The sequence below is a fragment of the Gymnoscopelus braueri genome, assembly GCF_963280865.1.
Source record: "Gymnoscopelus braueri genome assembly, chromosome: 5".
In the NCBI taxonomy this organism is placed as follows: domain Eukaryota; kingdom Metazoa; phylum Chordata; class Actinopteri; order Myctophiformes; family Myctophidae; genus Gymnoscopelus; species Gymnoscopelus braueri.
In genome coordinates, this window is record NC_137606.1 from 15,155,330 (window position 1) to 15,176,447 (window position 21,118).

At 43.4% G+C, this 21,118-nt stretch overlaps 2 protein-coding genes across 7 annotated transcripts in view; both read left to right on the plus strand.

Annotated features, from left to right (window-relative positions):
- The window catches only part of trip12 (thyroid hormone receptor interactor 12), a 47,999-nt gene extending 40,673 nt beyond the window's left edge, over positions 1-7,326 (plus strand). For 4 of the 6 annotated variants that reach the window (XM_080427802.1, XM_080427804.1, XM_080427807.1 and 1 more), the window contains 9 exons: positions 20-118; positions 438-552; positions 832-986; positions 1,520-1,729; positions 2,410-2,574; positions 2,661-2,774; positions 2,925-3,019; positions 3,342-3,445; positions 5,721-7,326. In XM_080427802.1, the coding sequence (XP_080283928.1) occupies positions 20-118; positions 438-552; positions 832-986; positions 1,520-1,729; positions 2,410-2,574; positions 2,661-2,774; positions 2,925-3,019; positions 3,342-3,445; positions 5,721-5,917 (1,254 nt within the window). In that variant the 3' untranslated portion in view covers positions 5,918-7,326. The remainder of the gene's footprint in view (positions 1-19; positions 119-437; positions 553-831; positions 987-1,519; positions 1,730-2,409; positions 2,575-2,660; positions 2,775-2,924; positions 3,020-3,341; positions 3,446-5,720) is intronic. The other 2 variants (XM_080427805.1, XM_080427806.1) reach the window with 1 other exon arrangement.
- A 4,769-nt stretch (positions 7,327-12,095) lies between these two features.
- dner (delta/notch-like EGF repeat containing) overlaps positions 12,096-21,118 on the plus strand; it is a 66,248-nt gene continuing 57,225 nt past the window's right edge. The window contains exon 1 of the mRNA XM_080428574.1: positions 12,096-12,681. Coding sequence (XP_080284700.1) covers positions 12,373-12,681 — 309 coding nt within the window. The 5' untranslated portion in view covers positions 12,096-12,372. The remainder of the gene's footprint in view (positions 12,682-21,118) is intronic.

Consider the following 21,118-nt stretch of genomic DNA (forward strand, 5'->3'; position numbering starts at 1 on the left):
TTGTGTTTTGTGTTTACAGAGGACGATAAACCGCGAAGAGCTGCTAAAACAGGCAGAGGCTGTCATGCAAGACCTTGGCAGCTCTAGGGCCATGCTGGAAATCCAGTATGAGAATGAGGTACTGGACCATGTTAAATTCTTGACAGTACTCTGATATAGACATACGCTTTGGGCCATTAACTAGATGTATGTAAATATTGGGGCTGCAACTATCGATTTTTTTTCCTAGCAATTATGCTATTGATTGCATTTTAAATGAATTGAGAATTGATAGTGTATCACTCTCCCCCCCACTGCAAATAAAGGTTTAGTGTGATCATTTTGGATGTCGCCTATGTCTAATAGTCATAGATTTCCATATCGTAAGAAAGATGTCACAAATTTTCACTCCTTAAATTTTCTCCACTATAAATGTTTTTTTTGTGATCCCCTCTTAGGTGGGCACAGGCCTGGGCCCCACTCTGGAGTTCTATGCTCTGGTGTCTCAAGAGCTCCAACGGGCAGACCTGGGGCTATGGAGGGGTGAAGAGGTCACCCTGGCCAACCCTAAAGGTACTACTGTACCACCATGTTTATCTACACTTGAGGTTGAACACACACTAAAATACTTGAGTGTAGCTTGAAGCCCACTGAAATATTTTACCAAAGCTGTCAGAGACTACATTTCTGACGTGAATGTTTTGTCCTACCTAAAAATAAGTTTGTGTGAAACATCTTAATGGGTGCTAAATCTGTTCAATGTCTGTTGGTATATGATCTACCTTGGGTTTATTTTCTTGGGATGCTCCTTTCCCTGAATAACTATCAATGTTGTTGACTCTGCCTCTACAGGAAGCCAAGAGGCGACCAAGTATATGTTCAGCACCAGGGGACTATTTGCGGTTCCCTTTGGCAGGACGACCAAGCCAGCACACATCGCCAAAATCAAAATGAAGTTCCGCTTCTTGGGAAAGCTGATGGCCAAAGCCATTATGGACTTCAGACTTGTAATTATGTTTTTTTCTTTTTTAGTTCTGACCATCTGTTGTCTGGAAGGCTGGAACGACCAGAGACACTTGTTTTCAGTTGTTGAATATAAACCAGGAGTATTTTTTAACTCATACAAATGTAGATAATTACTGTTGTCCCAGTGGAAAGCTTATGTGATTAATGTGGCTTCTGGTGTCACTCTTGTCAATGTAGTCCAGACCTGGGACAGATGTTTAATCACATGAACCCTAGCATATGTATTCTGGGGTGAACAAAATAGCATCCATGTGACCAGTTGTGAGCTTGTATATCGGCTATTTTCATCAGAGATTTGGTGTAGAGGAGAAAAATGAGCGAACCAAGTAAAGACCCCTGGAGGCCCCCCGTCAACAAAGTGTATATATATGGTTTAAGTGCTTAATATGCACCAGAATGCATGTATCGATGCACAGACTAGATTTATTGATGCACAGATCCAACTGTGTTTTGAACTTTCAGCATTTTAACACAACCTCTTTAACACAAGCACCCAACCTCTCATCCCCCTCAGCTGGACCTACCCTTGGGGCTGCCCTTCTACAAGTGGATGTTGAGGCACGAAACCTCCATCAGCTCCCATGACCTGATCAACATCGACCCTGGCGTAGCCAAGTCCATCCAGCACCTGGAGGACATCATCCGCCAGAAGAAAAGGCTAGAGCAGGACCGAACACAGGTGAAGAACATGGCCCCTCAAAGCATTCAGCGACCGTGCCACAACGTAATAATAAACTTTATTTTTGTCGCACTTCTCAAAACAAGGGTACAAAATGCTTTACATCAAACAGCTTGTAATCAAATGATGCAAGCAGTACGAATACAACTAATGCATTGGAGACGCAATAAACGGGATTAAGAGCTGGCTAAGAGAGGAAATAAAATAAAGTAATGAAAAGGGACAATTAGGACGGACAAGGAACAGAAATAAAATATGGAATACCACTTAGGCTATGTACAGAATCTTAGACCAATTTGTGCAAATTGAAAATCAAATTTGAGAGCACCAGTGTGACAGGGATCGGATGGTGTGAATTCCCTATTGTTGGCAATTTAAAGGCCTCTGACTATCAATTTCTGGTATTTCCTTGTTGAATAAGATGTCTTTATTAAAGAAAGCACCTTATCACAGACCGGTTTTGTTTTAGTTAAAGAGGGCAGATGTTTTGTTGTGTATGGGCATGCTATGTTCATAATAGTTTCTGAACATTTTCTCCTGAAGGCTGTTTGGAATTGCATATTTACTGTGCCCCAGATATTCTTCACATCACATTTATTTTTAAGCCATTCTTATCTTGATGTTTATTGGATTTGTTTAGGTGTTCAATCCCAGTTCAGTACTAAATCTCTTCTTTTCTGTCTTCTCTGCGTCTTCGTCCTTTTTCCCTGCATGTCTCATCTCAGACGAGGGAAACCCTGCAGCAGGCGCTGGAGAGCCTGAACATGAACGGCTGCTCAGTGGAGGACCTGGGCTTGGACTTCACCCTGCCGGGATTCCCCAACATCGAGCTGAAGAAGGGGGGCAAAGACGTCCCCGTCACCATCTACAACCTGGAGGAATACCTCAGGGTACGTCTGTCACATATTCAGAAGTTCAAGACTGTTCATCTTGTCAAGATATTCTGTCTCAATGTTGTTGAATCTGTGTCTCTTAGTTGGTGGTGTACTGGACGCTGAACGAAGGAGTGTCCAGGCAATTTGAGTCATTTAGGGAAGGCTTTGAGTCAGTCTTCCCCCTGCATCACCTACAGTATTTCTATCCAGAGGAGGTGAGCGCTTCTTTTTTTCCCCCCCGCTGAATGTGCATGGTTCTTCCAGGAGGTGTAGATGTGTGTATGATTGTACATTGCTGTTGTAATTGTAATCATGTCTGCAGCTGTAGCCATTTTTTGAATTTGTTCCATCTCCTGCTGTTGTAGCTGGACCAGCTGCTGTGCGGCAGTAAATCAGAGACATGGGACGTCAAGACACTGATGGAGTGCTGTCGACCCGACCACGGCTACACACATGACAGGTGGGACAGTCGGCCTCAGACCCTCGGGTCCTTGACGTTATGTAAAAAGAAAAGGGGGGGGGAAAAAGAGCTCATATTATGACATGCCTATTTTAAAATACTAAATATGCAAACCTTCAATATTTACGTAAACCGTATTTCTTTTCTTAGCCCAGTTGAAGTCATATAGATATAGATTTCAATCCGGAATTGATGAAACTGCCGAAACGCTATGTTCAACTATTGAGTTATGACAATAAGAACTGATTGTACACTTGAGTAATCGAAGAAAGTTGCTAGATGTGGCTGATGAAGAGTTATTTGACACGTGTTGTCTCCACAGCCGTGCTGTGCGGTTCCTGTTTGAGGTGCTGAGTAGCTTTGATGCCGAACAGCAGAGGCTCTTCCTGCAGTTTGTTACTGGAAGCCCCAGACTGCCTGTGGGAGGTGAGTGGCATCACACAGAAATGTTTTATTTGGGTTTACTTGACAGACAGTGCACATTAATAAACCTTGCTGGAAATGTGCCAGAGTTCCCTAGTTACCCAGATTTTTATAATTTTTCTTTTTAAAGGTAATTTATTTGTATATTGGGATATAACGAGCATAGCAATTTAAAAGGATCCCTGGCTAATGAGCCTTATATGACTTAATACATGGTAATTGCCCTATATAGCTAAAATTAGAAATGAAAAACATCGTAAATATTTTATTTATTTTAGAAATAGTTACTCTTTCACTCAATAGGGACCGCTCCCGTTGCAAGTTGATGTCATATGTCCATGTGTGGTCCAGCCCTATGGAATGCATGTGCTAATAAAAAACATCTTAATACTTCCTAAGGTTAATATGAGCATCAAAACAATATTTTCAATACTTTTTATTAGCACATACATTCCATAGGGCTGGACCACACATGGGAAAATGACATCATCAACTTGCGACGGGAGTTGTCCCTTGAGTGAAAGATGAACTATTAACACATTGACTGCCAATCACGTAGATCTACGCGAACCGCTTTAAAGCCGCCACGTGCCAATCGCGTAGATCTACGTTTTTTTTTTTCCAATTTCACCCAAAGACCAAGGAGATATGATTAGTTGAAGATCTAGACTCCTATCCACTTCCTTGTTAACTTAAAACTTAAAAATGCTGTATTTCGGCTCCTGAGTACTTTTTTTTTTCCAATGAAAAACTCTGGCACTGGCTAAAAAATTATGAAATAATTCTGGCAGTCAATGTGTTAATAAAACATTTAAGGTGTATTAATGTATTAATGTATTAAGGCATAAAAGGCTTTTTAGCCGGGGATCCTTTTGATAGAAATAACTACATGATACAGTTAGTTGCAGTGACAGTGCACCAACAAGCGGCATTAAGCAAATGTTAATTGAAGCATACATTGCAACGCGGCCCAAACCGCTAGTTGTACAAATGCAGGTAATGCATGAATTACAGTACTTGGGGAAGGCAAGAGACACGTTCTAAAGCTGTCATGAGCAAAGTGACAGCAGCAGAGAGCATATCGTCGGTGTCCAGGACGAACCAGCTAACTCCATTTTCTTTTCTTTCATAAATCGACGCTATTGAACACCCTTTACGTCAGTATTGCTTTGTTTTAAAAATATAAGGTTTTCTTAATTTCCTGAAAAACGTATATTTAATTTTTTTGTTTCCTGAACAATGAGCGTTTTGGAGTTAGCAGGTTCGCGCTGGACAGCACAGCAGAGATATGATTGTTAATGCTGACCGATGAAACTATCAGAGCCAATGTTTGGATCAGTGACCGGTATGTGTTGGAATAGAACTCCTCTTTTGAAGCTCTGACAGAGAAGGCACACTAACGGAAGGTACTGTTTTCTCAGTGGGATAATGCAGTCCCTTCTTGTTTTACGATGCCTGCAGTGCAGACTGTATGAAGGATACTGGGAGTCTTGCACATTCATTACATGTCATACTCTGTGATGGGGGAAATAGGTAAAATCTTGATTATCTGCCTTGTCAGACTGTGCGAGTTGAATTAAGTCTGCTGTCACATTGTGCAATGAGGAGGCCTCAACCTACGTCAGCTGAAGTATGCTGGGCATTGTTTTACCTTGAGAAAACAAAAAAGGAAAGGAGGATGACTTCTCGGGGCTTGGCTGAGCTTGGCTTGACAGAAGAGGACAACATGTGTTGGCAAATCTCCAAAGGGGGCTGTTGGTATCTACAGCCATTTTTCTGTCTGCACATACTACCAGTTGCCACACGAAACCCATCAAATGTATGTAGTGGATCTTCCGGTAAAGGTAGAAGTCTTGATAGCTCTTATATAATTCTCTGGTGTCGTAGCACCAGCCACACATGACAAACGCAGCCTAACATTTTGGACACTGCCAGAACTCTTCCTACGATAGTGTTACCATGTCACACTGAACGATTCTAGATGCTTAAGGCATTTAGAATCCAAGATGGCCAAGGCGGGTGATATTGTACTGTGTTTGTGTGGTCACCATACCTCATCTCATAAATTAGTGCAAGAACAATTCACACCAATAGAAACCCTGAGCCGTACTGAGGCCATACCATATATAATTGTGTATATACGACTTACTGCCTTCTCAAAGTAATGGCATTGAAAACGTTCTGCTTCAAAATAATCCATACATGCTGAAAAATACACATGCATAGGAAAGCAGGTGGATGTGTTGAATTTTAACACTGGCGTTGCTCCTTATCCCAGGTTTCCGGAGTCTGAACCCCCCTCTTACCATCGTCAGGAAGACGTTTGAGTCCACGGAGAACCCAGACGACTTCCTACCCTCGGTCATGACCTGCGTTAACTACCTGAAGCTGCCCGACTATTCCAGCATAGACATCATGCGTGAGAAACTGTTGATTGCAGCCCGTGAGGGCCAGCAGTCTTTCCACCTTTCCTGATCGCGCAACGTCTCCACATTCAAATGCCTTCTACAGCAACTGACGAATTCTTGACTTCCTTATAGTGTTTTTTGGTTCTTTTTCTTTTTTTTAATCACATACATCAAGGCTACGTGTACAGCCTTCTTGTTAGAGAAAGCAGCTTGCAGAAAAATTAAAGACTTCAGATATATATTTGCTGCCCCTGTCTCTCCTAAAAAGAAAAAAAGGAAAGCCGTTACGTTACATGACTCACAGATCCTACAAGAAAAATAATAAAAGACAAAAAAACAAGTGAGAAACTTATATCAGTAGTTGAGTAATGTTTAAAAAAGATGAAAAAAACCTGGGTGACATTTTAAAATTGCATTGCTGTGTGATATTTAAAAAAAAGGGATGTTTCCTCTCCAGGTCGGTGGATAACGTCACTGTGTGGTGGGGAGGAGGGGTGGGGTGGGGGGTCCATCGAGCAAGCTAGGTTCACTTTAGCTCCAAAGATCATTTGTACAGACAAATTTGCAGACTTTGCTCATTCTACACATTTGATAGAATAGCTCTTTGTTCTCATGTCCTCTTCTTTCAGTTTGTCTGTTCGCATTCTGTTCTGTATATTATATTGCCCCCGCCCCAGTTGTGTGTTGCATTTCGGTTCGACGTTTCCTCCCTAATGTGTGTCTTTTGCTTAAAGCTGTGGAAACGAGAGTTGCAGTTGGTTGAATGCGGGTAGACGAGAGCATAGTATCTTTACTTTATTTTCTACCCAAGATGACTTTGTGTTCTGGCCTGCTTATTTACAAAGAGCTTCAGCTCGGATGTTGATGGGTTGTATCCAGTGTGTTGGACATACAGTATACATTTGTTTTGCTTTTTACTTTGATCAAGTAGTGCGTCTCTGTAAGACCCTACTGGCAATGCAGGGTACTCTCGAGGCTAATTTATATCTCGTCACTCGACCGCGTCATAGTTGAAGATGCGTCATTTTTGTCAAGCGACGTCGTGCGACGATTTTTAAGTATAGCCTTTAGTAGACTGCTAGGGCCAAACTCTGAGCATCCCACCAACACATAATGTAGCTGGGCACAAGATTTGGCTGGTCTCATTTTATCGTTTCATGGCCAGATAGCATTTCAAGTTAATTTACGGAATAAAGTTTATATGCAGTTTCACACCCGGTTTGAGGTGTGAGTGTCTGCTTTACTTTTTTTTTTTTAATTTTCTATGTCTTTTTTTTTTCTTGCTGTAGTTTATTTTTTGCACTGCTGGCTTGGAACAAACCGTGGTGTGCACCTGCAGTCTGTGGCCAGTGGAGGGCGCCACTGTATGCTCTCTTGGCCCAATCGTTCATGTGCTGGTTTCTAAGATCTGCAATAATTTACTGCATCAGGTTCATGTTTTTACCTGAACATAAATAAAGTAACTGTTTGACTCAATCTTGTACGATTGCTTTATTTAACCATCCGTTCATCATTCTCTTCCTGTCACACTCAGTGGATTCTTTATGATAGGTTAGGGGTGTCAGCAGAATAGAACATGGACAGTCATTGTTCTTTATTTGTACCGTTGTTTTTCTTGTCTCAGTGTTTGATGCTTCTAGTTGTGTAGAACAGCTAGTCCTAGTGTAACACGAGATTCGAACCTGTGTCTCCCACATGGGAAACCAAACGTCTACCGCTAGGAATCAGCCCTTGGCCAGGTGAGAGATTAGGCTTTGGCTACTCCGCTACATCTCCCCCAACAACCCCCAGGCGACTGAGCTGGTTCTAAAATGTAATGTACACAATATTGCCTAATTCTCTCCAAATAGTGCCCTGTTATCCCACATAATGCCCTGTTCTCTCAAAGTAGTGCCCAGTTGTCCCCCCAAAACATTGCCCAGTCCTCTGGTTGCGGTCGGTATGCACTTGAATCAGAATATTGTATGATCTGATCTGCTCAATGGAATATACTTTGAGGATGTAATTAATGACTTTGCATCATATTTCATGAACTAAGTCAAATAAATGTGAGGCTTATTTAGGCCTACCATTATTTCTAGGCAAAATATGTGACATTGGTCGAATTGTTGGAACGTTTTTTCTCAAATGGTGGCTCAGCTAGTGGTGCTTGTAGTTGTAAGTACTGATGTAATATAAATTCAGCACTTGGCTTAAATCACTTCTGTTTAGACACCTTTTCATTTCCGGAACAACTTACTTTTATTAGGAAAACTCAAACGTATAGTACAAGAATAAAAACAAAACGGTTCAACGAGAGTTGAGAACATTCTCAACTCGACCTCAACTTGGAAAAGCAATTTTTGAACAGGTGGGTTTTGAGGGTGGGAAGGGGACATCTCTGAACCACCAGGTTTTGAGCTTGGCTCTCTTTGGATGGTTCATGATGGCACAAGATCACAAATGTGATCAAAAAGCATGAATGATTTATAGCCAAAATGGCCATAAACCATTCAATGCTTTTAAACCAACAGTATTATTTTGAAATCAATTATTGGACACAGGGAGCCAGTGTAAAGATCTGTGATATGGCGTGATTATGATCCCCTTTATGTTCGCAAGGAGCAGCAGCATTCTGCACCAACTGCAGCTGTCTTATAAAAAATAAAAAAATGTTTGTAAAGTGCAAACATTAAACTCTGTAAAGACACCGTTACAGTTGTCAAGTCCACTGAAAATGAATGCATGGACAAGTTTAATCATTAATCCTTGATATGGTGTAATAGTGCAATAAAGACAAGTAAAATATACGCCTTATTTCATGTCTATTGACGGAATACACTAGCATACAGCTTCTTTTCTAGAATGCAGCCATTTACGTACAGTATGACCAGGCCTAGCTAGACCCATGTTGCTCCAGCCTCCAACCCCTGTGGTGCTTCGTAGGGGGTCCTAGGGTCATGGTGAGATGCTTAAAGTGGTTTTAAGTGACAGATTTACTGTGGCATGGGGAGGATTCAATATGGAAATGGGAGAGTCGAGGCCGTAGAATCTTAAGGCTGACGTCTCATTAACAAAACCGCAGCTATATTGATTATACCAGCCCTGCCGTGACGACAAAGCCGGTCTCGGAGACATTGGACTCGTACATAAATTGAGGCGATGAATCATTCTGACGCTCGTGTTCTGCAGAGGAAATGACAAGAAGACACAGTCAAGACCTCCAAAGCTTTCTAGTTTTACACCATTTGGATTTAGGTTATATGTGCAGTTCAACATGAAGCTCGCTAGTCAAGTTCAGTTTCATTACTTAGCTCAATACTGAATATGTGATTAAGGCTATGAAAGCCTTGAGGTGAACTTATGATACACTTTTTGTATCAGGTTATCTTGGAGGGGAAAACTACAAAACTACTATTCAAAAGCTGTAGTTGAGGGAGTGGTGTCATCAATCAATATGATGTCATATAGGCTACTGGCATCATAGACTGGCCTCCAAGCCTGATAGAGGGTACTGCCCACTGTAAGTACTCTGACGACGCATTCTGACAACAGGTATTGCATAACTGGAGGGCATGACTTCCCAACGAGCATTGGCCTAGCTGCTGTAAAATGTTTAGGAAAAGTATCTCATGAGTGATTACAAATGTAATCAGTTTAACCACCAAGCAGATCTGCAAGCTCACAACTTGTCGCATGCTAAATTGTTTGACAGCTCTTATAAAGATTTTTTTTCAAAATGTTTCCCTATAACATGCCCTAAATAGGGACACCAGGGTGGTTAACCTACAATGGACAACATTTTGAAAGTAACCACCCCAAACCTAGTGAGTATTTTCCTGCACCAAAGAATATTGCCACCATCCGTTTATTGTCCAGCTCAGTGGCCTTTTGGTTAGTGTCCACCCTGAGACTGGGAGGTTGGTTCAATGCCCAGCCGTGTCATACCAAAAATGATGATAATGGTACCCAGTGCCTCCTGTTTAGCACTCAGCATGAAGGGTTGGACTGGGGGTAAGTCCCTGCGACATACTAGCATCATGTCCAAGGGGTGTACTTGCATTAAGCAGCCTCACAATATGGAAACGGGAGATAGCCTGCTGACCTAAGGGCCACATGGCTTGCGAACCGTTGGTTCCGAAGGCTACTTATACTATCCTTTTAAAGGGCAAGACCACTTTGGTAGAGGTTTGGCTTGTGTAGTTACCTTGCAATGATGTAACTCCAAAGGTGGACAAGAAATCAAAAATAATTGATAAGAAATTGATCATTCAAAATATGCTCCTCATTGACTTACATTGTACAGTGAAACAGCTCTCAAAGTCACTCTTTTGGCACATAAACGCAAACAAAGCTGATTCAGACAATATAGAACATCACCAAACCCAGTACTGTTTGTTTTTTTAATAAAAATGTGAACTTCCTGTTGATTTAGCTATTTTTATTAAGAAGAAAACCCGGACTGGATCCGTTGACGTTTTTAATTAAAAACATAAACAGTACTGGGCTTGGTGGTGTTCTATATTGTCTGAATCAACTTTGTTTGTGTTCGTTTACGGGCTAAAAGAGTGACTTTGAGAGCTGTTTTAATAAGTCAATGAGGAGCATATTTTTTATTATCAATTTCAAATCAATTGAGCAATTATTTTAGATTTCTTGTCCACCTTTGGAGTTACATCATGGCAAGGTGACTACACAACCCAAACCTCTACCAAAGTGGTCTTTCCCTTTAACATGCTGGGAATTGATGAGTGCAATGATGAGTGTGTTTTGAGTCTCTGTCACATGCAGGGCCCAATCAGACCCTGGTGTCCTGCTGCCCCTCTGTCAAATCCGTTAAAGTGTGTTCACACCGACACACACGTGTGTGTGTGTGTGTGTGTGTGTGTGTGTGTGTGTGTGTGTGTGTGTGTGTGTGTGTGTGTGTGTGTGTGTGTGTGTGTGTGTGTGTGTGTGTGTGTGTGTGTGTGTGTGTGTGTGTGTGTGTGTGTGTTTGGATGAAGCTGGTCTGCGGTCACCATCCATAAGATTTCCGCTAATGCCTGGATGTCTTTAGGAATGAATAATTTCTGACATTTGAGCCCCAACTCTCCCCCTGATAAAACCACCACGGCGGGTTTGGGGTGACAGATCACATGTCCCTGTGGTAATGCCGCCTGTTATCACTATAAAGCAGCTAATCACCAAGGCAAAGCTGCTTAGGATTTTCTCCACTCCTCCTTGTACCCCAAACTACCCCCCCCCCCCCACACACACACACACACACACACACACACACACACACACACACACACACACACACACACACACACACACACACACACCTTCCCCTGCTGCTGTCTGTTTCCCCCTCCACGCCAGGAGGCTCCAAGGTGAGGATAAGGCTGATGAGATTCTGGGGGCAAGGTGTTGGTAGTTGGTAGCGCTGTTGCCTCACAGCTAGAAGGTCCTGGGTTCGATTCCTGTCGGGGATGCTGGGGGCGTGTTCTCTCCTCCGCGTCATCAGTGCCCATACCCTAGGTGGGGTTGGCGAAAGGGCCTTTCTATGTGGAGTTTGCATGTTCTCCCCGTGTGTAGATACCCTCACAAAAAACATGCCCTAATGCTGGTCTCTATACTGCCTCCCCCTGGTCAGCCGGGGCACCTGATGGAGTGGAAAGGAACTGGTTGGAATAACGTGTTCCTTCCACACGCTACGTCCTACCGGGTTTCCCCCCCTGTCAGGCGATAAGAAGCAGCCTGCTCACTCCTCATGTGTTGAAAAAAGCATGAGCTCAGTTCGGGGCTCTCCCTAGGCTGGCAGAGGGAGAGTAGCACCCAGGATTACAAGCTTAGGCAATTGGCACTGGGTGGAAAAAAATAGGTTAAAAAAAACGTGGGATAAAAATGAGTAAAATTAAAGGCTGATGAGATTCTACACAGGTCTCCTCTCACTCTGTCATGCTCGCTGTGTGTGTGTGTGTGTGTGTGTGTGTGTGTGTGTGTGTGTGTGTGTGTGTGTGTGTGTGTGTGTGTGTGTGTGTGTAGTGGAAGACAGAAATAAAGGATGGGGAAGAAAGGAAGAGAGAGACAGAGAGCGAAAGAGAGAGAGAGTGGCGTCACCTGTCGTCACTAGGGATAGGAGGCAGTGAGTGAGCAGGAGCCAGCCCTCTCTCTCTCTCTCTCCCTCCCTCCCTCCCTCCCTCCTCTTCCTCTGCTCCGTCAGCCAGCCTGTTCTCTCTCTCTCTCTCTCTCTCTGTCTCTCAGTTCTCCTGCATACAGCCAGGATTCAGCATCCTTAACCAGCTGCCTCTCTCACTCACTTTAAACACTCTCTCTCTCTCTCTCTCTCACACACACACACACACACACACACACACACACACACACACACACGCACACGTGCGTACGTACGTACGTACACCACTGACCCCTCGCCGGCAGAGCAAGCGGCATTGTTCTGAGCTCAATTGAAATACAAATAACAAGAGAAGAAGGCAGGGAGGACAGGTGGAAGAAGAAGAAGAAGACGACAGAAGGAGCAAACAGACAAAAGCGAAGCAGATGAAGAAGGACCAGGAAGACAGGAGGAGTTTGTGCGGACGGCCCATGCGGTGCTCCGTGTCCCTGCTCCTTGTCCTCGTCCTGGGCGCCAGGGCCGGGTCTCTGCCGTCCGCTTTCCAGCTGGCCCCCGACACCCCGTCCCCGGCAGAGCCGATCCCGACCCAGGCCACACCTCCGCCCGACCCCTGCGAGGGACGGCCCTGCCTCAATGGGGGCTTCTGCCTAGCTCTGCCCTCTGAGGGCAGGCCAGAGGAGACCTGGTCGTACGCGTGCACGTGCGCCCAGGGCTTCACCGGACGCAACTGTGAGGTGAGCATGCATTTTAGGATGAAGCCTCTAATCTGTGTGGAACTCAGGGTCTCTGCTGCATGTTGGCTTGATGCCCCGTTTGCCCATGGTTGCCTTTTAGTATGTATACTAATTCTTCTGAATACACTGGTGGAGGAAGTTGTCCTGCGTGTGTGTGTGTGTGTGTGTGTGTGTGTGTGTGTGTGTGTGTGTGTGTGTGTGTGTGTGTGTGTGTGTGTGTGTGTGTGTGTGTGTGTGTGTGTGTGTGTGTGTGTGTGTGTGTGTGTGTGTGTGTGTGTGTGTGCGCGTGTGTGCGTGAGCGTGAACGTGTGTGAGTGTGAGTGTGTGTGTGTGTGTGTGTGTGTGTGTGTGTGTGTGTGTGTGTGTGTGTGTGAATTGATCACCCCCCCATCCATCTGATGCAACCTTTCTACTTTATTGGATGCGACTGTAAGAGAACATGCATTCCCCTGAGAGAGTGTATGAGAGGGTTTGGGCATACAGTATGCTATGCAGAGAACACAGAATACAACTATTTCACTTATTTTAACCTCACATTTCCTGGCAAAAAGAAGAGATCTGGGGCACAGAATGAAATAGTGTTAACCGAGACGCTTGCTGCAGTAACAGCCTAAAATTAGGTTTCAGTGGAGTATTAGAGTTCAATGTGCATACGTGTGTGTGTGTGTGTGTGTGTGTGTGTGTGTGTGTGTGTGTGTGTGTGTGTGTGTGTGTGTGTGTGTGTGTGTGTGTGTGTGTGTGTGTGTGTGTGTGTAGATGAGCTGGGTTGTATTTTTCCTCTGCTGTGTATAGATGGTATTTTTTAATGGGAGCATGTGCTGCTACTGAGACACGCAGAGAAGTGCTGCGTTGCTGTGGCAACAAAGTCGAGGAGCAGGCAGCCGCAGCGAAGCTCGACTGAGCACTGCGCGTGTGTGTGTGTGTGTGTGTGTGTGTGTGTGTGTGTGTGTGTGTGTGTGTGTTTGTGCATAGGAGAAACCATTGGTTGTGAGTGGGATATCAGTCAGTGAGCCAGTAATTGTCCAGCCTATCCTGGAAGGCAATAATCAATGATGTTGATACATCAGTATGTGGTTTCACCAAGTGCGTATTGACTAGAACGATTGCTAGGTAATTCCAGGTCACTTAACTCCCAATAGAATCTTCTGTGTGTGTCCCACACACACACACACACACACACACACACACACACACACACACACACACACACACACAACGTCTCAAGACTGGCTGGTAGTGGAAGCGGGTTGGCACTGCCTGTGATTGGCAGAGGTGTGAGCAGGGTGCTATGTTCATGAAATTGGCAGCACCTGTGTGCTGCTGTGGGCTCCCTCAAGAACAGATTTAGACTTGTCCTTACCTCCTGTGGGTTTTCTTTTTTTGCAGTGGATTAATTATGTTGCATTTCCATCCTTCAGCTACAAAAGATTACGTGCCGACTTAATCACCTGAACAAAACCAGTCTGGGCAGGCCACAGGGGAGAGAGGTGAACATTGGACTGGTATCCACCGAAGCCTGGTGGAGAGGTGCCCCTGACCTTTCACATAAATTCCAAATACACAGTAAAATCCTCAGTGTTCATTTGTCCATTTGTAACTCTGAGAGTGTACAAATGTAACCAAATTGACCTGCACTTTTAGAGTTACATTAACACTAAGATTACAAAATTCAGTGATTTGTCAGTAGAAAATCACTGAATTTATTTATTTAAAGGTACTGATGCTCATGTCATGCTTCCTCTTCCATTCAATTCAATGCAATTGTTGTATGCCTGGTATAAACAGCAGGGCTCATGACTCACTCTGGGCTGCATTTTGACAGAGGACGAGCGGGATCACAGGTTTTCATTGAGGGACTCCGCAAGGTGACTGAGAGCTTTGACAGCACCGCCAACAGGTGGCAGCCATTACCTCCTGATGGACGTCTGTGAATAGTCAGAGAGTCTCCTACCGGATACATTAACATCTTTCCGCTGGTAATCAAATTATTGTCTTAGGAATGCGACAAAAACAAAAATAACTCCATGAATTCAAGGCCTCATGGGGTGTGTAATCGATAGAAAACGAGTCATTTCTTGGGTGAACTACTCCTTTAAACCGCTTTGCCCTTTGGGGAGCATATAGGTCATTCAAGTGCATCGTGTACATACAGTATTATGGATATACAGTAGAGTGGCGTAGAGAGCATTTTTTTTCAAAGTGGGGTCCTTGGGGAGGTTCCAGGGGGTCCCCAGCAAAATGTGCTAATATAGCGTCACAATCATTTGAACCACTTTGACCTTTTATACTTTGGGCTATTCAAAAATAGCAGATATGCAAGCTCATAGCGCGGCACCGAGTGCCGCGCTATGAGCTTGTAGATCTGCTATTTTTGAAAAATCGTGAAAATGTGTGCAAATCTTTGAATATAAATATTTTTTTAAAAGCGAACATTTGTAACTCAAATCTTTGCTTCTGGGGGCGGGGGCGGGGGGGGGGGGGGGGTGGTCCCTGGAACAAAGTATTTTAACATGGGGGTCCGCGGCCAAATGCATATCATTTTGGGGGTCCGCGACATGAAGAAGTTTGAGAACCACTGGCGTAGAGGCAGGGAGTCACAGTCTGTGTCGCAGCCAGGCGGTGAGAACGGCAAACTGCTCACAGAGTGGAGAGCTGGGAGGACGAGTGGACCGCTTAATGGAACATTTAACCAGGGACCCCTAGAACTGTCCTGGTTTCATCTCTCAGAATAGAATGCTGGGGCAGCAGCAGCAGGCAGTTTGCAGTCACACACACACACGCACGCTTGTATTACTATACTTGTGAGGACGTCAATTTTACGAATGCCATTTATTGCCATTTTTAAGCCTAACCTTGAAGCCGAAAATAGCTCCAACCTTAAACCCCTAAAACTGACCTCTAAATATCTTTTTTTAACCAGAGTGAGGTCCAGGAAAATTGTCCTCACAATGTCTATTTCTCTATTTCTGCTATACTTGTTGGACATTTGGCCCTCACAAGTATAGTGATTCAAGTAAATGGTAAATGGTGCATTTATATAGCGCTTTTATCCAAAGCGCTTTACATAGATTGTGCATTACATTCACCCATTCACACACATTCATAACCCGATGGAGGAGGAAACCATACCTAGGCACCAACCTGCTCATTGGGAGCAATTAGGGGTTCAGTGTCTTGCTCAAGGACACTTTGACACTAACTCAGGGGGAATCCGGGATCAAACTGGGAACCTCACTGTTCCCATCCGGCCGCTCTACCGGCCACTCTACCCCTGAGCCACTGCCGCCCATGCTTGATGCCAAACATATAATCAGTGAACGATTGAACGATTGCTAGGTAATTCCAGGTCACTTAACTCCCAATAGAATCTTCTATGCACATGCACGCACGCACGCACGCACACACGCACGCACGCACGCACGCACGCACGCACGCACGCACACAGCCTGCTGTGCCCTATTCTCATCGGTGAAGCCTTGAGGGAGGAATGACGAGCAGAGGACAGTGATGTCACAGGGCCAGTCACAACGCAGGTGTGAAGGGATCAGTTCAACGGTTGTCATGGTAACTGGGTAAAACATACCGCTACTCGGGTGGTGTACTGGTATAGTTTTTGTGTTTCCCATAAAGTCCTGTGGCGTTAATGTCCTCTACTATTCTTCCTTCACACCAGGTCCTCCAGCCAATGAGAGGGAGCCTTTGGGGCAATAAATCCCCCCCCCCCTCCCCCGTCCGCCGTCAACATCTCCATGGCAACCAGGAGTCATTTGCTAAATGACCTGTTTGGTTCTGGTTCAGCCATGACTTGCATGTCTCTCTCCTCCTCTGACTGTGTCACACACTGGCGATAGGCCTGTCGCAATTATGTTGCATAATCGTCATGTTGATTTTTTCTTCTTCAAACATTTAAAAAAAAATGTGGAAATAGCAGAACTACAAGCTCTACAGATCGCGCCGCATTGTGAGCTTGTAGATCAGCAATTCTTGTTCACAAAGCCTAAAAGGCAAACAGAAATGTAATTTTTATTTATTTTGTTCAATGCCAAAAACCTAATTCAATCCTTAATCGGAATTATTTGTACGAAAATGTACCTAAACTAAAATATCATGATCGTGACAGCCTACTGTTGATGGCCCAGATGGAAGAAAATGTGTAGCAAGAGGGATGGAGAACTGGGTCGGGGAAAAAAAGCTGTTGGTAATGGAGGTGGAGAGGGGTGGCTGGACAGGCAGATAGGGGTGGGTTCATTTGGGGTCCATTCTTACCCTCTCTAACACTGAACATTTCACTGTGTGATGGAGGAGGCTGGGGGTCAAGCAGAGCGGGATGGACAGACTGACAGGACAGGTGGAATCAGGCCAACTTTACTCTCCTCCTGGCAAGTTCCAAGAAGAAAGTGGAACATGCTGGATGCCATTGTTAATGTCTATGTCAGAGCTGCAAGCACGTAGCCTATGCACTCTCTCTTTTTCTCTCTCTCTCTCTCTCTCTCTCTCTCTCTCTCTCTCTCTCTCTCTCTCTCTAACTCTCTCTCTAACTCTCTCTCCTGCAGTCACACTCCTAGACCTGGTTTACAAGTAGAGGCTGCAGAGAACTCAATGCAGCTCTAAGTAAACCAGAGCACTAGAGACCGGGGTTTTCTAGATTGGTTTACACCTTCCTGCATAGCATGGCCTCCCTGTGTGCGCTTTGCTGTGTGTCTTCTTGTGAGCTACTGCATGCAGGCAGTTCTACCTTATTGATTATTGAAAGAACTTGTTGTGTTGCTGTGATAGATTTTTCACAGCACAATAGGGCACAATAAGACTGCATGGGAGTGCATTGCGGTCCCATATGACGAGAATCTAGGGAGCTGTTATTGGATTGTTCTGCCTCTGCGACTTCAGGGGGTAATTGTGGAATTTGCAGAGCTCACACTAGTATGTATTGTACTGTAGGCTCTAAATGATTTCTTTTGTGCCTCGGCTGCACGAGGCCTAGATGTGTTGGGCTTCAGTTTTCATTTGAAGATGGGATGAAGCACTGAAGGCTGTGCTGGAAGTTTCTTCAAGGGGGAGTGGGAAGCAGTACAGCAATTTCCCTTCATTATAATCAGGTGTCAGGCTGAAAGTCAGCTCTCTGATGGAATGATGTTTCTGAACCTCACCAGTGAGGATGTCTTTGCCTGTGCTGAGCACAAGCCTGTCAGACGACGTTGTCGCTGGCTGACAGGCTGACTACTGTAAGTGATCAACTTCCAGTAATTGGCTGGCTGGTTGGTCTAGAACAAGAGACAATCCAGGCTATGAGAAGTCTTCATTTGTTGTCCCTCCAGGCTATGGGATTGTGGTTACAGTCAAATCTGAGTTATGAGAGAGAGAGAGAGAGAGAGAGAGAGAGAGATACTACCCCCTCCAGTTAGTAATTAAGTAGCCTAATAATAGTTATCCTAAAATACCATAATATGTAATATAGTAATACAAAAAGAAAAGGCGATACAGTGCTAACATAGGATCAGCATAATACACGTCCAAATTAAATAAAACATCCGGTAATAGGCTTGGTCCCTACAGATTATGGGATGACGTGAATTTACCGTCAAAATTACTCATCATTCGTCACTCGTCATTACTACTGAGTAGGCTATTGTTAGATGATTTTACAATTTGTCATATTTAGTAGAAATATATCTCCTTGGGGCATCTGCTTATCACCCTTCTCCATCCTCTTCTCTTCCTCCAACTGTGCTTCCTCATTAAACATGTGACAGTCAGTTTAGCAACTCTTTATCAGACTTATTACAGTTTCTTTTTAATATCTTCCATTATTTTACTGTTTCTTAGTGATTACTTCTGGATAAGAACATCTGTTAAATGCCTAAAAATGTAAACTATTGTTTACTGGTAAGGGTCACGGTTCCTTCTTTATCACATTTATTGAAGCTGCAATTTACTTGGTAATACCAAAACATATATCAAGTCATATATCAATTGGCTTGACAATCTTTTCCAACCCACTCAACCCATTATACACATAGCCCACATTGTGTGTGTGTGCACGAGCGTGCGTGCGTGCGTGCGTGTGTATTTGAATTTTTGTGGCATTTGGATTTAAAAGATGATCCACTGTCTGTGACTTAAACCAAGCCCTTCATCTGTTGAACTAACTATGAGAGATTGTGGAGTTAGTGATGAAGTGTGGTAGTGAACCCTATACAGTACAACTCCCCGGGCTTCACACACAGCCTCAGCCGCATCCAATTAAGCCCAGCTCAAAGCTCATCGCCAGCCTTTGGTCTCACAGGCTCTTTGATATGCTCAGCTTGTTAGGCAGCAGGGAGATGGCAGGCACAAGGAGCGTGGGGATATATAAATATATATTTACACTGGATATAACTCTCACGCAATCTCTGCAAAGGGACCTCTTCTCATCGTTCCACTCATTGAAGCAGCTCAGACCAGCGCACACTGAATGTTGCTGTTTGTTAGCAAGATCATTCACATGGTCTGGCTTTGCCTTTCAATGTTCTCAACATCATTTTAGCTCCGGATGATCTTTGTCAAACAGGTGGTGAAGCAGAATGGATTGATGGCAAATTCGATCAAAAACCCTGAAACATCATCAAGATGGAGGTTTCACCATACACAGTGGTGGAAAGTAACTAAGTACATTTACTTAAGTACTGTACTTAAGTACAATTTTGAGGTATTTGTACTTTACTTGAGTATTTCCAATTTCCAATACTTTTACTTCTACTCCAATACATCTCAGAGGCAAATATTGTACTTTTACTCCACTACATTTACTTGAAAACTTTAGTTACTAGTTACTTTTCAGATATAAATTATGATATAATGAAACATACACTAACCACTTTAAACCTATTTTAAACCTAGGCTATTTGAAAATAGCAGATCTACAAGCTCACAACGCGTTGTGAGCTTGTAGATCGGCTATTTTCAAATATTTAGTACTTTTACTTTTGGTACTTTAAGTACATTTTGATGCCAATACTTTTGTACTTTTACTGAAGTAAATTTTTTATTCTGGACTTTTACTTGTAACAGAGTATTTTTATATTGCAGTATTGGTACTTTTACTTAAGTAAAGAATTTGAGTACCTTTTCCACCACTGAGAATAGAATAGAATAGAATAGAATAGAATAGAATAGAATAGAATAGAAGTATTGCTCCAAAATCGCCATCACTGAGGCATGGGAGATTGCTTCCTAAGACGTCATAGTTGTTAAGCCTCCTGCTTGCATCGCTCTGTCATCATCCTCTGTTTTGAAAAAGAAAAAGAGAAAACTTGCAATTCCTCTAATTAGAAACAGTTTGAAAGGAAAAGGAAACAGCTTTCAGTTGGCTGTCCTTTTGGATTCCTGCAGGTAGGACATCTGTGTAGTCTGTCTTTTCTTGCATGGACACAGGCTTTCCTTCATCCCTCCTGCATATTCTACTGTTAGGCACTTTTGACCAGATTGCACCAATTGGGTAATTTAAGGAAGTAAAACTTTGATTAATAGGGTTGATATAAAAACAGCAGCAGCAAACTAGAATAGACACTGAGTACATACAACTGATACAAAACAGCGGGACATGCTAAAAGCACAATGAACATACAGTAAAAAATAAACACAATGTAATCAGACACAGAGAAAAGCAAGGTGGAAAGAAGATAAGTCGCAGTCCATTGTTTAAGGATGATTAAGATCATCTCATATCAAATGGAAGTCCATACGTTAGGACTGCTTGGCCTGCTTTGACCATAACGGTGGTAACATCCGGATGGTTGCTCTCTTTTGTTTGAGTGCTGTAGTAGGCCATCTTGGCCGAAACACGTCCACCCTATTGCACTGTTGCATAAAAGCATGCAGTAAGGTTAGCCCTTTTCCTTTGATATCTGCTTTTAACATATAATAAGCCTAATAATAAGCCTAACTCCTGAAATGACCAATAACTTTTTGTTTGAAGACCTAAGGCAACACAATATGTTGTACAGTATAAGAGTGTAGTACTTTACTTATGTAGTCTGATGTAGTGCTCATGGATGCCAATTGAAGCACCTCCAGTCCTACAGTATCAAATCATTTTCATCCATAGCATTAACATAATATGTATACTCTACTGACAATGATTAATAAATTACAGCACATTTTATGTAGTTATACAGTAGTAACTAGTTTTACACAGAGATATATTTATGATGACACGTACACATCATCTGATTGCTGCAGCATCATCTGAAAAAGGAAAAGTGGATTCCGATGTGAGTTGGTTATACTTGATGAAAGGATGAATATACCATTACACTGCAAGTATCTTTGATAGAGTAACTGATCATCAGCAAAAAATATCCCTTTTAAGTTTCGATCACTGAGCTATCACTTCTATTTGTGTTGAAGTTCTTAGATGTTATGATGGGGACTGTATTGCCTTTGAACAGGAGGGCTCTTG